The sequence below is a fragment of the Heterocephalus glaber genome, unplaced genomic scaffold (genome assembly GCF_053883595.1).
Source record: "Heterocephalus glaber isolate CG9 unplaced genomic scaffold, H.glaber_assembly_v1.0 deba00001606, whole genome shotgun sequence".
Classification (NCBI taxonomy): Eukaryota; Metazoa; Chordata; class Mammalia; order Rodentia; family Bathyergidae; genus Heterocephalus; species Heterocephalus glaber.
In genome coordinates, this window is record NW_028258377.1 from 12,745,501 (window position 1) to 12,762,894 (window position 17,394).

The 17,394-nt window shown below is 39.7% G+C and overlaps 1 protein-coding gene across 13 annotated transcripts in view; it reads left to right on the forward strand.

Annotated features, from left to right (window-relative positions):
* Uimc1 (ubiquitin interaction motif containing 1) overlaps positions 1–17,394 on the forward strand; it is a 178,733-nt gene that overhangs the window by 19,030 nt on the left and 142,309 nt on the right. For 2 of the 13 annotated variants that reach the window (XM_087194800.1, XM_087194804.1), the window contains exon 1: positions 16,749–17,008. The exons of 2 other annotated variants lie outside the window; for them this stretch is intronic. Coding sequence is in view for 3 of the 11 variants with exons in the window: in XM_087194794.1 (XP_087050920.1) it covers positions 15,858–15,906 (49 nt within the window). In the remaining 8 variants the exon portion in view is untranslated. Of the gene's footprint in view, positions 1–15,775; positions 15,907–16,745; positions 17,024–17,394 lie in introns of those variants that run through there. 9 more of the 13 variants (XM_087194794.1, XM_087194795.1, XM_087194802.1 and 6 more) reach the window with 9 other exon arrangements.

Consider the following 17,394-nt stretch of genomic DNA (forward strand, 5'->3'; position numbering starts at 1 on the left):
GCTCAACATTCCCTGTCTGTCTCACTGAAACAGGTCCCCCAAGTCTTAAGAACAGCTGCTGATCTACTGTCTTTTAACTGGCAGAAAGCATCCCATGATTTATTAATAGGCATGTATATTTTCTAAATACAAACTAGATATCATAAAAAGGACCCATTTTGCATCAAAGACCACTGGGGGCACTCTAACACTACTTTTTTCCCCAATGCTGTTGTCTGAGATAGCAAACCACAACAGTCAAGGTCAAACAAGTCAAGAACACCAATGAATTCAGCAACTAAGTCCAAATGCAACACATACAAAACAGGAATAAAATGTAAAATGTCATTTTCTTTGATGGGAAATATCTTCCCATGTTCTCAACTTAAATTTGCCACAGTTTTAACCAAAGACAATGTATAAAAGAGAAATAAGGCATAAAATCATACACAGTTGACGAAAATTCAAGACATAAGGCACAAAAATTCAAGACAATTTTGATTACCTAAGTGAGTCACAATCCAGGATCTGTGAAACAGAACCAAACTCTTACCTCCATCAAGTTATCTTGATCGGAGACCTCCAAGTGAGATAGGACATATGATATAGGGATAATATATGGAGCTCTACTTTTAAAAAATCTGTATCTGTTGTACAGTCACTAAGCATGTCTCTCATTATGGTCACCATCTCTGTAGTTACCTGAGAAATTATTTCTAATTTGATTCTTTCTTCAGCCTCATTCACCTTCTTTGTTACTTCCCCTGTTACCACTTCAGAGAGTCCAGGTGGGTGGCTTTCAGATTTTTCCACCTCATTTCCCCCTGTGTTTACATTTGGTGAGCTGAAAGTCTGGGGTTGCATCTTGATTAAATTTCTTTTCGTTTTCTTTTTACTTTTTAAAATTTTAATTTCTGGGTTGATGCTTGTAAATTGCTTATGGTGAATAGCTTTATTGCTAGTATTTAGAACTCTTAAGAAATGACCACTTCTCAGAGGTGTCTTCCAGGTATAGCTGGCTCTTGGGTTTTGAGTCTGTTGCAAGATCCTGTCTCTTCAATTTATTGCTGATGAGAAGTTGCTGCCTACTTGGCCCACCCTCTAGTTCTTTGGCATTGGCCTGTAATATTTTTTATGATTCTCAGGCAATCTCAGTCTAGGAAGAACAACTGATTAGCACACTTATGTCACCTTGACTAAAGTAGTAAAATTAGTAATAACAATAGCATCTAACACAGCCTAGAAAATGACAAACTATGGTAACTATGAATTTGCTGCCTTTAACCATATGAACTGGATTTGTGGTTATATAACAAAATCTAAAACAAACCAGAAAATCATGTGCAGTAAATAAGCCCTCGTATGGCAATGTTACCCTCAGCGTAGAAAATGTTAAAGGAATTGGAGGGAAGAAATAGAGAAATAGAAGAAGAGGAAGAAGAGGGAAAAAAGAAGGAAGAAATAAAAATAAGAACAGAACTGAACAACAACAAAAAACTAGAAACTGTGTTCACACTCATATAAAAACAAGAACAAACAGGGCTGGGATTTAGCTCAGTGGTGCCACACATGCCTTGCAAGCACAAGGTCCTGAGTTTAAGCCCCAGTACCAACAAAACAAACCAAACAAACAAAAGAAACAAAAAACAGAAAAGAGGGAAAAAATAGAAAATATGAAAAGAAATGTTCACTTGAAGTCTTTTCTCTGCTGTGACTGGTAGACAAAGTGGGCAGACAGAGTCCAGATCAGAGTTGATCAATCCCAGCAAGCCAGCTATAGCTTTACAGTGAGGTACTGGATAATCCCTGCAATCCTGCACCTTTAGTTCCACTGATGTTCAGGCTGGCTTCTGGCTGTGAGTCTGGAACCAGATTTGTTGAGCCTGCAACAGTCATTGTGCCTCCTGCTGGCTTGAACTTGGCTCCCTGAACTCATCCCAATTTGAACTTTGCAGCCTTTCTATGACACTGGGAGTCACTAGATTGAGCCACCCTGAAGCTGTTCTGAGTTTTGAGTTTATTTGGCCTCTCTCCAAGATGGCTACCAGCCAATCAATCTCTCCTGGGGGATATCTGAACTCACTCGAATAACTCACCAGCCACTGCAGTCCACCGTGTCCACTGCTCCATTCCACTGGTGTGTTTCTCTGTGGAAGCCTCTGGGGTCACCAGTTGTCACTGTGTATCTGCAGCTTCAAACCGCCCCACCTATGGAGTGAGTCCAGGTTCAGGGAGGAAGTGCTATGTGTCACCTCCTACTTCTTCATTGAAAACTCTCTCTTTGTTGTCCCTGTGTGCTTCAGTTCTTCACATACTTCCTTGGTCCTGGGGACTCACTTCCCTTCTTCTTTTCTTCATATTACTACATTTCAGTATCTGGACTCCAAATCTCAGAGAAGCTCTTTCTTTGTTGCTTACCACTCTGCCATCTTCCTGGAAGTAAGTATCTTTTGTAGATTTTTTTGAGTAGATACTCTTTATTTTTTTTTTTTTACCCTTAGGGGTTTTTTTGGAGGGGCTCAAAATGGTTGTTTTTTTTAATGAGTTTTTTTTTTGTATTAAATTCTTTTATTGGTACATTGTAGGTATACAACACAATTACATTTCTCATTGGGCATTGTACCTTTATATAATGCATCTTGGTTCTTATTTTTTCCCCATTCCTAGCCCTCCCTTCACGCCCTCCACCCTTCCCTATTTACAAAGACTTTATTTCCATTTCTCATCATTTTTTCCTTTCCCTTCTTTCCTTTCCCCTGCCCCTCCCACTACCCCTACCCCTTTGGACCTTTTCTTCCTATTTTACATTATGGATTATTCAAAATGGTTGTTTTTAAAAGTAATTTTCAGGGCAGGGATTTAACTCAGTGGTTCTGGTGCCTGCCTTACAAGCACAAGGTCCCAAGTTCGATCGCCGGTACGAAAAAAAAAAAAAAAAGTAATTTTCACCAATATCACTTGAAGTCCAAGTCAGAAGGGCTCTTCACACTGTCATGTTGAAAGTCGCTCTACTAAATAGGGATATTTTATGGAATGGTAATTACCTCTCATTATTAGTAAGACATCATTATTAAAAAGAAAGAACTATTTACATTGTTGCATCAGAATTGATTCATTGTAATCACTGGCTTCTGGTGGGGGTCACCTCTCCCATTTCTTTTTTTTTTTTGAGACAGAATCTTACTGTATAGTTCAGGCTGGCCTTGAACTCACTATGTAGCCCAGGCTGGCATTGAACTCATGTTGATCCTCCTGCCTCAGCCTCCCCAGTTGTGGGACTGCAAAAACCTTGTAATCTTAGAATTCTTGTAGCCCTGACTGCAATTAAATGTGAGCTAATGATTAAGAAGCTTGTTAGTTCTGGGAAGCTAGATAAAATTTGTAACAGACATAGAGTTTTAAAGGTAAATTACTCAACTCCTTGTTTGCCCGGAGAACGGACGTTCCCGGACCCACTATCTGTAGGACAATCCATCAGTGTGTCTGCCGACCATCAGTACATGACAGTCGTGACCATTAGTGTGTGTGTGTGCCGACCATCAGTACGTGACAGTAGACCACTAACCCTTGTTTCTTTTCTCTTAAATCTACATGTTAACCTCCCCCTCAACCCCCTATAAAAACAGCCCCGGACTCTGAGCCAGGGGCCTCTTTAAGCTACTTTGCTTTGGGAGTGCCGTCTGGCCAGACTAATAAAGGTCTGTTTTACTTTCCAACTTGTCCGATGTGTTCCCTCCCAGGTGTTCTTTGCTGCAGTCAGCTCCTCGGAGCGTTTGGTAAGGCCCATGGTCTTATATTTTGGAGGCACCGCTGGGATCCCTGGATGTGCTCACTGCAGTCAGCTCCTTGGAGTGTTTGGTAAGGCCCACGGTCTTACACAGTGCTGGGATTACAGGCGTGTGCCAGCACTTCCAGCATACATTTCATATTTTTGAAAAGGCTCTAATTCCAAATCATCTGCTAATTATACACACTAGAGTTTCTTTGGCTTCTTCATACTGAATTATCTATTACTTGTCAGCACTGTGTATGGGTCTCTTGGGATTCATTCTACTGTTTTTGGCTTACTCATACTTGAAAGAGTTCTTATCAAACATAGTTGATATTCCCTGTGGTAATGTAATAAAATAATTTGTTATTGTATTGCTCTACTATGGACTATTTCAAGTTAGCCATTCTCCCCTGGGTGAGCATTTGGATTGTTTCTAGTTTTCAGCTGTAACATACTGTTCATCTTTGTTTAAATCTGTTCTCTCCTTTGAATGATCTTCTTAAGTTGTGTTCCCCAATGTGGTATTACTCAGGTTAGAGTATGATTATTTTTATGACTTTTGACAGCTACTGCCAAATTTCTTGTTGGAAAGATTATACTTGTTTATAATATGCTGTCAGTGCACAAATATATTTATTTTCTCACAATCCTGTTAGCATTGAATTTTGTCAATTTTATTCTTTTTTGCTTATTTAATAAATTGTGGTGAGACTCTTTTGTATTTCTTTAATTATTAGTGATGCCACACATTTTTTATTGCTTGTTTAATTTGAACATTTTCATATAGATTAATTCTCTGAGTTTTACAATCCCAACTTTGTTTACAGTTGTGACTGTGGGCAAGTTACTAGTCACTTTTTGTCCCTTTTGCTTAGCAGAATTCTTATCTTTCCCTAAGCATGATTCTGTATATATATCCTTAAGTGTTTGAAACAGATAAAATGGTAATTATTCATATACATTGTTTTTGGTGTGTGTGGTACTGGGGATTGAACCCAGGGCTTCATTTTTAAATTTTAAATTAAAACTTATTTAAAAATCAATTAATTAGAACCATGAAGTGGTCTGATACAGTCAAATTTTGAACTTGGGCAATTGAAGTCTTATTTCAGAATCATCATGTATTTACTTCTTATTCTTTTAATTCTGTATTTTGGCATATTTTTAGACTTTTGTTAAAGTTGACAGACTAGTATAAAGAATTCACATATATCCTTTGTTCAAATTTTCCAAATGAAAAATTTCAGATTTCTAGTTTACTCATTAGTTTTATTATTCTCTCTACATTTACTTTATACATACTATTTTTTAACCATTTGAGATCATTTAAAATTCTCCAATGTGCCAGGTGTGGTGATTCATGCTTGTAAACAAGGATATTTTCATATATAACCACAGGACAGTTATCGAAGCAAAAAATTAGCACTGACACAATAGTATTACCTAATCTAGAGATCTTGTTCAAATGTTATTTGTCCCAATGAGACCAAAAAATAGAGAAAAGCAAAGGCATAAACAAAGCTAAATAAACTAGGTAAACTAATAATAAAGATAAGACCCCTCTCCCCACCAAAAAACCCCCTAAAGTAACAACAAAAAAAGACTGCTAAAATCCACTGACAACAAAAACCCTAAAACAGCCAGGCGTAGTGGTGTACACCTATAATCCCAACACTCAGGAGGCTGAGGCAGAAGGATCGCCTCAAGTTTGAGGCCACCCTGGTCTACATATTGAGTTCAAGGCCAGCCTGAGCTACATAGCGAGACCCTGTCTCAAGAAGAAGAAGAAAAAAAACAAACCCTAAAACAACAACAATAAAACAGCCACCTGGGTTTTTATACACACTCTACCCCTTTGCCCTCCAAAAAGCTTTATAAACCAGATTCAGGTGCTTCCTTGGCATCTTTTTGCCCTCCTTATCTATGAGGGACTTTTTTCTGTCCTTTCTAATAAACTACACACACACCCAGCTGAAGTAAGCGAGTTAACCAGAACCCCCTAATAGCCTGCACCTGAACTTTACCCCTTTTCCTCCCCGGACTGCTTGTTCAAAGTGATAAGTTAACCAGCACATAGCTTACCTTATGGTTAAGAACAAAGGACAGGACATGTTATACTGCAGCCCTAACCATAAAGATAGGAATTCCCTGCCAGGTCCCCCAAATTGGATTTTAATCTAACTTGCAATCTGCTTCTGTTCTCCTGTGTTTGCTCAAAGATGAGATCATGATATACCATTGTGTGGTTTTTTTCCCTTTAAAAGCTAGGTTTCCCTGCTTGATCAGTCCCAAGGAGGATGGGAGAGCTCATCTTTGGTGGTCAGCTAATTAAAAAGACTCCTTTAATTTGGATATTTTTGTGGTGTGGTCTTTTTCACTGGGACAGCTATAATACTAGCCTTCCTCAAAACTTACTGTTTTGTCACATTCTTCTGCTTCACCTCAGAATAAGAACCCAAAAAGAGGTGGTTACATCTTTAGCACCTAACATGGGGCTTTTGTCTTCTCAATGGAGAGGCAAGTGTGGCGGAAAGGCCAGACAGAAGACAGACAGACACACACACACACACACACACACACACACACACACACACACACTCTCTCTCTCTCTCTCTCTCTCTCTCTCTCTCTTTCTCTGTCTCTTTATAAAAAGCTAAGAAACAGTGGAAACTCAGCCAGGTAGTTAAAAGCTCTTAGACCAGCTGCCACTTGCAAAGCAGAAAACAGGTTCCTCAGTACCTCCTGCTGAAACCAGTGGGAATGTTAGCCAGACAGGGATCTGGATTCCTTTCCAGAGACAGATCTCTGGTTCCTTGGAACTGGTGAAAGCTGGGATAGCAACTGTGGAACCTTGGCCAGGCCTAGTCCCTGGTGGGTACTCAGAGGCCCCCAGTGGAAGCTGGTTTCTGATGGCTCAAACAGGTAACTAGCAGAGAGGTCTGCACTTATCTGGTGAGAGGTAAAACACTCGATGATCTCCACATATCCCCTCTTTCCTAGGGTGACCTGAGATGACTGTTAGAACCCTCTCTTAACCTTCCATTAATAATCAAGCTACAGGGTTGGACTTCTCTCTCTCTGGTAGTGTGACAGATCTCCCTCTTCAGATATGTCTTGATAAATTTACTGGGCCAGGATCAGGTTAGGATCCTAACCCACATTTCAATCTCCCACTGTCTGTTCCAAATGTCACTGGTGTTCACCCCCATCCTAACTTTCATAGAGCTAATATCTAACAAAATAACCCCCTAGATTCCCTGAGAAAGGTTTTCGAGGACAAAGGTCAAAGTTAAGGAGAGTTCCCCCAGGACTCTGTGGGCTTAAAAAATACTGCTAGAAAAGATTCCCCTCTACAGATTAAAACAAACAAACAAACAGTTGCCTAAGCCAATTTTTCAGTTTTTATCCACTAATGAGATTTCTCCATTTTTTTCCCAGTCTTATGACATACTCCAACAAACATTATTAAATATATTATTATAATATATGTAAGTTGGCTATAATCAAAAGGTTAAATCTTCTATGTCTAAAATGATGAGGTTTTCTTAAGATATTAAAATACTTTTAATTAAACTTACAAAACTAGATTGAGGGCCAATGATTTAGCTCAGTGGTTCTACTGCCTGCCTCGAAAGCACAAGGTCCCGAGTTCGATCCCGGGTACCAAAAAACCCACTAGATTTAAAAGCAAGGTTCTATAAGATACTTAGTTTCTTGTGTTCTCCATTGTTAAACTTTTGATTACTAAAATTGAGTTTTAAAATTTAAATCAAATATTGACTTATATTTTAAATAATCAGTTTATGATTATTTGGTTATGACAACACATTTGATAATGTATATATGTGTGTACATATATAAACATAATTTTGTGCTGTAAGTCTAAGCTTTAAAGTTAAGTTTATAGAGTTAAAACTATATAAGTTTAATACATACAAAATAACTAAGGAACATTCTTTTTTATACAATATACAGTTAGTCCTGAAACAAAATGAACAAAATTTGACATCGTTATGTTTGGTCCTGCCATTTCAAACTTGATTACATTTATTGACTTTGATTAAACATTTTATTATTATATAAATAAGACAAAGAGAGTAAGTCTGTTTGTGGTCAATAACACTGTTTCCTAAACTTTCAAGACCTCTAAAGATGTTCTCTAATTCTTGTCAGTGCAGTTACACCCTATAAACCTGTTTTAAAAAAAAGTCTAAATGCTGCCTTTTTTGTTTATATGTTTGTTTTGTATGCTGCCTTAAATATAAAAACTAAATATATACAAAAACTTCTATCTATAGCTGTGATGCTAAATATTGCTAACCTCACAGTTAATATATTCATATTTTCCATGTGTATAGGCCTTCAAAGATACAGAGCTAAAAAAAAAATCTTACTATGTTTGTGACTCTCTAACTAAAGTTGTTTGTGGTGGTAAAACTTTTTGTACTTATTATATGATTGTGTTACAATAGTATGACTTACAGTTGTTAAGAAATATCCAAATTTTTAAAACTCTCTATGAGTTCCTTACATATGTCACAGGTCCCTAAATATAAAGTTCTTTAGGGTAAATTTTTAAGTAAAAGTCCAGCCACTGTGTACAACTTCTTTTTCTTGCCTTCCTAATCTGTTAATAAAAATTAAAATAACTACTGTATGTGCCAAAACCAATACTTATTCTAGATATAAACAACATCTCTGTACAACTAACAAAGATGCCTAGGCTAGTCATGACCAAAAGTAAAGTGGCTATGACCTAACCTCAGTTCAGGGTGGACTACACATACAAGTGTGACCTCAAGATAACTCATACACCCTGACTTCAGGAGACCTAAAGAAGATCTTGTCTTTTCTTTCTCTCTTTATTTCTCCTCCAAAATATACAAAAGAGGTCTTAAAGACATACAATATATCTTAAATGCTTATAAATAGCTCATTATTTGTCCCCAAAAGTCACCTGTAGGTTTTATTTTATGAACTTAAGGCCAATTTAAAAGATTTTAAAGGTTGATTTTTCTCCAAATATAAGTTAAAAAACTAAAAAGACTGGACCTCAAACTTGACTTTGTAAAAAAAAAGATAATAAATATCCCATTTAATAATCTACAGCTCTTCTTTTTTTTTGGTACCGGGGATTGAACTCGGGTCCTTGTACTTGCGCAGCAGGCTGTGAAACCACTGAGCTAAATCCCCAGCCCTACAGCTCTTCTTTATAATAAGATATTCTATACTAAAATAAAAATTTAAGCTGGGCAGAGTGGCACATGCCTGTAATCTCAGCACTCAGGAAGCTGAGGCAGGAGGATCAGTGAGAGTCTGAGGCTAGCCCTGGGTCCATAGTGAGTTCAAGGCCAGCATGGACTACATAGCGAGACCCTGTTTCAAAAGTTAAAATAAAATTTAAAAATATATATATATTTTCAAAAGTTAAAATAAAATTTGAAAAGTATATATTCTATAGATACTTTTAGAAATTAAAAAAACCTCAATGTTTCTAACTTAATAATGTCAGGAAAATTGTTATGCTAATTTGTTATGTTTGTTCTTGGTATCAATGTTTCCTATAAAACTTTATAACTTACCTGATACTATTCTATATAAATTTGGCTTCTAAGACAATCACAGTTTAAAAAAGATAGTCTCTGGTCATATTTTATATTTCAAGTATGCTTCATATCCAGATATCCAGATAAGAGTATAATAGTTAAACCTACTGCTCCTACTTCAATACTGATATAACTAACCTCTTAGGTGTTCAACAAATGAGACTTAAAAATCAAAACTAAAATAACCAACTGGGCTAAAAAATAAAAAAAGCAGCCAACATTTTGACCCTACCACTGTAAGTCAACAAAAACCCAGGACATAAAAAAACCTCTTTACAAGATCCTACAACAAGGGGCCGGGGATTTAGCTCAGTGGTTCAGGTGCCTGCCTTGCAAGCGCAAGGTCTTGAGTTTGATCCCTGGTACCAAAAAATAAAAATAAACCTTACAACTCTGTTGAATCACCTAACCTCCTAAACAGGGAGATTATTAGACTCCAAAGGACAAAAATCAAGAATATACAGTACACTAAAAAGAGTCCACAGGGCAGGGGATGTGTAGTTCAGTGGCTCCACGCCTGCCTGGAAAGTGCAAGGTCCTGAGTTCGATCCCTAATACCAGGGGGAAAAACAACAAGTACACACACACACACACACACACAGGTTTTCCATGACTCTACAAAAAGCCATATGGTCAAGTAAGACTATTACTATCCTGACAGATGACATTGGCAAAAGAGCCAAGAGAGTGTATGTAGTCACAAAAGTAACCCGTAAAGAGCCTTAACTAACCTTAATATATAACAAGAGGTTAATTTTGTTTGTTTTTTTGGTACCGGGGATCGAACTTGAGACCTTGTGCTTGTGAGGCAGGTGCAGGTGCCACTGAGCTAAATCCCTGGCCCCAACAAGAGATTAATTTTGATTAACACAAGTCTTACATTAAGCCAAGTGTGGTGGTGCATACCTGTAATCCCAGCATTCAGGAGGCTGAGGCAGGAGGATTGTTGTGAGCTAGAGGCCAGCCTAGGCTACAGAGTGAGTTCAAGTCCAGCCTGAACTACAGAGCAAGACCCTTTCTCAAAAAAAATCCAAAAGCAAAAAACAAAAAACAAAACCCACCCAAACAAGTGTCTCTTTAACTTAGTTTTAAACACCTAACAAAAATATAACCAACAAAATATATAAAAATCAATAATGACTTAAACTAGATATACCAAGGGGAACCAAGTTACCATGTTGACTGCTGTTAACAGTCTCCAGCTACACCTGTAGCTTGTCACTATTATAGCTTAATAAGGCTAAACAACCATAATAAAAACTATAATTTTTCCACTAAAGTTGTCCTTCAAAAACACAGGGCCCTCAGTCTTCTTCTTATAGCTAAGGAACTTACATGCTTGTAAAGATTGTTCTCTTTAGGGCTGAGGATTTAGCTCAGTGGTTTGACTGCCTGCCTCGCAAGCGCAAGGACCCAAGTTTGATCCCTGGTACCAAAAACAAAAAACAAACAAAGATTGTTCTCTTTAAATAATTCACATCAGATGAAACAATCTTCAAAAGTCAAACTTATGGGCTGGGGATTTAGCTCAGTGGTTCCACTGCCTGCCTCACAAGCGGAAGGACCCAAGTTCGATCTCCGGCACTGAAAAAACAAAACAAAAAATAGTCAATCTTATAGATAACCTCCTAACTGCCAAACATAGAAAGGCTATGTCTGTTCCTTAAAAAAAAAAAGTTACTGGGCTGGGGATTTAGCTCAGTGGCACTGCGCCTGCCTTGTAAGTGCAAGGTCCTGAGTTTGATCCCCACTACCAAAAAACAAAAAGTTACTTTTATGCCAACCAGCCTAAAATAGTGAGAGATATAATACATAGACATAAAATTCTAAAATCAGGCTGCCTCAGTTGATATTTAAGCCCCACTCTGGTAGCAATATGATGATACCTGGAAGGTTTTTTTTAACTACAGTAGCCCCTTGATATCCAATAGTAACCAATATTCTAAGACCCCAACAAATACTAAAATCTACAGATGCTCAAATCCCTTACATAAAATGATATCGTGTTTACACACAACCTGTACACTTCCTCCTATATACTTTAAATCATCACTAGATTACTTATAATACCTCAGACAATATAAATACTTTATAAGAGATTGTTACACTGTATTGTTCAAACGGCAATAACAAAAACAAGTTTACCACAGAGAATTGCTTTTCAAATAGTTTCAATCTGTTAGTCAAATCTAAGATATTAAAACCTATAAATATACAACTATAAAACTACAAATAAAAATAAACAAATTCTCCGACACTCCTGACTTCTAAACCTCACAGTGGTAGACCCTAACTGTTGTTATGCCAGTGCCCCCCTCAAGTAAAAAACACCTCAAATAAACAATGCCCCATACCCCTAACAACTGCCAGAGGTCACTGTTGCAGACCTAGGGGAGTGAGACCAAAAAATAAAGAGACAAAGAACAAAGGCCTAAGCGAAACTAAAACTAAACTAACAACTAAAGTAAAACTAAACTAAAACTAAACTCACTATGTAGTTCAGGTTGGACTTGAACTCAATGTGTAGCCCAGGTTGTCCTTGAACTTGTGGCGATCCTCCTTCCTCAGCCTCCCAAGTGCTGGGATTACAAGTGTGTGCCACCATGCCCACCTCCTTGCCATCCTCTTGACCCCCTCACGTACTAAGTAATTTTCTCTGTTCTTTCTAATAAACTACATACAAATCCAGCCTTTCCTACCACTTACTGTTTCTCTAGCCTCACCTCAAAACAAAGACACCCAAAAAACTTACTACACCAATAATGTCCTTTTTAATAGAAGAAAATTCTAGACCAGGGCTAGGGATGTATCAGTGGGAAAGTGTCTGCTTAGCATGCTTGAGGCTCTGGATTTCATCTCCAGTAAAAGAAAAGAAGGAAGGAAGGAAGGAAGGAAGGAAAGGAAAGAAAGAGAAGAAAGAAAATTGTACACAGTATCTTCTATTCAATTGTCTTATCTCTTTAATTTCTTTTACTCTGGGATAATTTCTCAATTTTCATCGTTAACAATATTGATGTAAAGAGTACAGACCAATAATTTTAAAAATTATTATTTTGCTGTACTGGGGATTGAACTGAAGGCCTTCATAATGAGCTACATCACCAATTCCTTTTTTTTTCCCCCCAGAAACAGGTGATATAGGAGGTAGGGTGTGGCAAAGGTGGCTGGGGAAATAAGTGGGAACTGTCAATCACAAGATCCTGGGCAATGAATGTAGAACTTCTGGAGAGCTACCATGAGATGTGGACAGCCAAAAGCATGGCCATCATGGAAGACTGCTGTTGTGTGTGGGTTTGCATGGTTGCCTGTGTTGTGTTTTTCAGATGTGGCGGGTATTTTATTTTTGCTTTTACCCTCTTTTTCACTTCGTTCAACCCAAGTTCGCTCTGCAGAGGTGGTTTCTTCTATAAGCTGCACTTTTCAAATAAACTTTTTGGCACCATTATTGCCTTGTCTTGTCCAATTCTTTTTTCAAGGCAAGAAGGACCTGGAATACTTTTCACTGGGGAGCCATTTCTAAAGGAACTACCCAGTTAACAGAGCTTCTTGCGGGATCCCACGAGATGTAGATAACATTTAAGGCCACAGAGGCCACAAGAAGCCTGATATCATGATTCTTCACAGTAGCCCACGCTGTCTCCCAGACACGGGGTGTACTTTTATTTTTGCTTTTTAAAAAAATGTTTTGGTACTGGGGATCGAACTCGGGTTCTTGCGTATTTTTGCTCTTTTTATCCTTTTCTCTCCTGTTTGGCCCAAGTTCACTCTATAGAACTAATTTTTCCCTTACCTCTTCATCCCTCATTTTTCTTTCTTTGTTTTTTTTTGAGACAGGATCTCACTATGTACTTCAGGTTGGCCTTGAACGCAATGTGTAGCCCAGGCTGGCCTCAAACTTGCAGCAATCCTCCTGCCTCAGCCTCCCAAGTGCTGGTATTACAGGTGCGCACCTCTTGACTTTTAAATAAACTTTTGGCACCGTTTTTGGTTTTTCTCATGCAATTCTTTGAGGCAAGAAGGACCTGGAATACTCCCCCTACCATGGGGATCAAACTCAGGACTTCGTGCTTGCAAGGCAGGTGTGATGCCACTGAGCTAAATCCCTGGCCCTGGAATACTTTTAATTGGCGGACCATTTCTAAAGGAACTACCCTACAACAGGATCTTGTTAAGTCACTATGTTGCCCAGGCAGAGCTGAAACCTGAAATCTTTTTGCCTCAGTCTCCCAGAGTATGGGGCTTAAAACCAGTTTTTTTCCTTCAGGACAGGGATCCAACTCAGGGGCTTGTGCTTGTGAGGCAGGCATGGTGCCACTGAGCTAAATCCATGGCTAAAACCAGTTATTTTATAGAATGTCCTTCATTTGGATTTGTCTCTGTTTTGCTATTAGATTTGAAAAGAAAAATTTTGGGATGTCCTGAATTTAATTACATACAGCCAGAGGGTGGAAGGGAGAAGGAAAGGGGGAGAATAATCACTTAAACTATAGGCTGGAAGAGAACAAAAGACCATTTCACATTCCTGAATCCCATCACAATCTCCTAATTGCCGTAACATTCTGTTTACAACCCTATCCAATCTAGAAACAACAATTCTCCATATGGACTACCCTTCTATCCCAAAGCTGTCCATGCCCTATTCTGCCCTTCTTATCTCTTGTCCAATGTTCACAACTTATACCTTCCTTCCCTCAATTTTTCATTATAAAAAAACTCACCTAGCACAAAGAGCATTTATCCACTGGGGATTTAGCTCAGTGGTGCTGCACCTGCCTGGCAAGTGCAAGGTCCTGAGTTTGATTCCTGGTACTGGGAAAAAAAAAAGCGCATTTTCCTAATGAAAATTTGGGGAATGAAGCTGAGATATATGGTTGCAAGTTATAGATCAGCTTGGGCAATTTAGGGAAACTGTAAAAAAAGAAGGTTGGGGGGGCCGGGGATTTAGCTCAGTGGTTCCGCCGCCTGCCTCGAAAGTCCAAGGACCCGAGTTTGATCCCCAGTACAAAAAAGAAAAAAAAGGCTGAGGATGTAATTCAGTGCTCTTTGGGTCCAAGTCCCAGTACTTGGGATAAAAAGTACTTGGAATAAAAAGAAGAAAGAAAGAAAGGAAGGAAGAAAGAAGAGAAAAGCTCTTAGCTCTGGTTCATTGGACATTTTTCCAAGTGCTACCCACCTGTGCTGATGGGGAGCTGCAGTACTTATTCCAGAACTGGTCTTTTCATTCTGGCTAGCATTTGTAGTGACTTGACAAACTCTTTTATTCCAGAAATCTCTTGGTCTTGAGTTTTAAGAGATTCAAGCTTATGTAATTTTGGCATCAATACTGCCATATCAGGGTGCACATAATGTTGGTGTGTTTTATTATTTTTGGTGGAGTAAAATACTCAATTCATGGCACCTGGCAAATAGAAAGCACGGGAAAAGACCCAGAGGAAGGAGCCAAGGACCACATATAGTCTTCAAGGTCATGCCTCATTTGTCCACTTCCTCCAACTAGGCTTCACCCACTTATCACTGGTTCAGTTAGCACTCTGGCTAACTGAAAGAGATAACCACAGTGGGGATCAAACTCAGGACCTTGCATTTGCGACGCAGTCGTGGTGCCACTGAGCTACATCCCTAGCCCTTAGGTTTTTCTTTTTTTAGAAGAATTCCTGCTATCTTTCTGATGTCCTGTTTGTCCCCTCTTCTTCTCTACCCCTCTGCCATCTCCATATCATTACCATGATGCATCTATCCATCTGGCCCATTCCCTATACTTGTACATATATTTTTTTTCATAAAGTATAAAAACATGAAGCAATACTATTTATGTTTATAGAATGAGAATGAGCTGAAAACACGAACACCCAAGACAAGGCCTTTATTAGGGGACAGGTGCCGGGCTGTCTTGAACAATGGCAAGAACATCAGCCTAGCTAGGTGACCTCTTATATGGCCAAGAGGCATGGTGGAGAGCATAGTGGAGGTAGATGTTTGGCTGTAGCCAGAGGTGAGGTTTAAATCCATTGGCAAGTTTGAATTTCTCGGTGGGAAGGACCATAAGCGGGAGAACTTCGTGGTGGGAAATTTAGGTTATTATTTCCCTGAGTGATTTATTATGTGCTGGGAAGAGCTATTTAGGATGTGGGGCTGCCAGAGCCATTTTATCTAGCAGAGAACGCTATCACACACTTATTGGCATGTTATTCTTTCAATACCTCATATTGTTTAAAGCTATCAAATGTTGCATATAGGAATCTTTTTTTAGTTTTATTTGTTGTATTTTATCATAGGAACATTTTTTGCTTTACTCATCCATATCTTTTGGACATTTCTGTTTTCACATTTTTTGCAAATATGCTGTCTTTCTATAACATATCTTTGTGGACATACTTGTTGAAGTTTCTATATTTTTCTAGACATGAAATTGCTGGGTCATGGACCACACATTTGAAATTTCATCACGTTGAATTATCCTCAAAAGTAACCTGTTCTACAGCCAAAATGCCCATCAATGGATGGAGTACTACTGTGCCATTAAGAAGGATAAACTTGAGACATTTCTAGGTAAATGGATATACCTTGAGACCATATCAGACATTTAAACATACATGTTTAAATATTGCATTGTTTCTCTGGTGTAATAAATTGAAAGGACCAAAATGTATTACAGATACTGGGAAAAAGGAAGAAAAGGTTCAAATGGGGAGCGAAACAGAGGGGGGGGGGAGGCGGGAAAATAAGGAAGGGAAAAGGAAAAAAAAGAATACAATGAAAAAAGTGGAAACAAAGCTTTTGTAAATAAGGAGGGGGAAGAGGTTGAAGGGATGGGAGGGATTTGGGGAAAAAAGAAGAATCGAGATATATTATGTGTAGGTACAAATTCCCTATGATGATTGTGATCATTATATATATATATATATATAGTGCACCAATGAAATAAAAACAAGTGGCTGTTTTTTACACTGCCACCCGCCATCTTTGAGTAACATTCCAAGATTTCCTCCCTCCACTGAAATGATCAGACCTTAATGTTTTACTCTCCAAGGAGATAGTTTTTAAGTACTCCTATGAAAATAAAGAGCCAGAAGGGCTGGGGGTTTAGCTCAGTGGTTCCAGTGACTGCCTTGCAAGTGCAAGGTCCCAAGTTCGATCCCCAGTATTAAAAAAAAAAAAAGACCCAGAGGAGGCTTGGCGAGGCAGTGGTCAGAGTTTGAAGGGTTCATCGTAGCAGTTTAGGTGTCCTGTTGTTATCCATGGTTTCCCCTTCAACCATCGCAGAGCCTAGTAAATAACTCAGCCCGCGCATACAGGGACCAACCGGGACTGCCTCGCAGCCTCAAATCCAATTTCGCAGAGTTGTTACGTTCCGGCAGCGGCTCCCCCTAGTGATGCGATTGGTTCCGTCCTGCGCCTGCGCTCTGCGGGAGATCGCGTCCCCTTTCCCGCGGTGCTTTCGCCGAGCGCGCCTGACAACCTTCACTCCCACCCGCCCTGCTGCCGCTTCCGACCACCAGCGAACGGGGGGAGGGGCGCTGCGGAGCGCACGAGCCCGGCGGCGAGTATTTGCTGTCTCCGTTCGTTTCCTACCTGCCCTCTTCTCAACGCCTTCTCCTTTCAGCGTGGCCTCGGCTGGCTCCTCACCCCTGGGGCGTCTCCTGACACCGAGGTAGGCCTCTCCGAGGTAGGGTACTGTGGACGCCGGGGTGGGCTTCTCCGGACGGCTGCAGGGGCCTCTCACGATGCCCAGGTGGGCCCCACGGGCGCTCCCGTGGGCTCTTACCGCCTCTGAGGTGCCTTGGGACCCCGCGGTGGGCTTCCCCCTCGGCTGCCTGCCCGGTCCCCTCATGCGGAAGGCGGCCTGCGTGCTGCGAGACGTACAGGTCGCCACTTCCCGCTCGCCACCAAAAGAGCTGAGATCCCACTTCCCTCACGATGACTCCTGGAAGCTGGCTGAGTCCCCGCAGGCCGCTCCGCTAATGGCTCCTCGCGCCCCCATCTTCCCTTCTAGTTACTTTGGGTTGTCAGGTGAAATTTGTTTCCAGTAATTCTTCG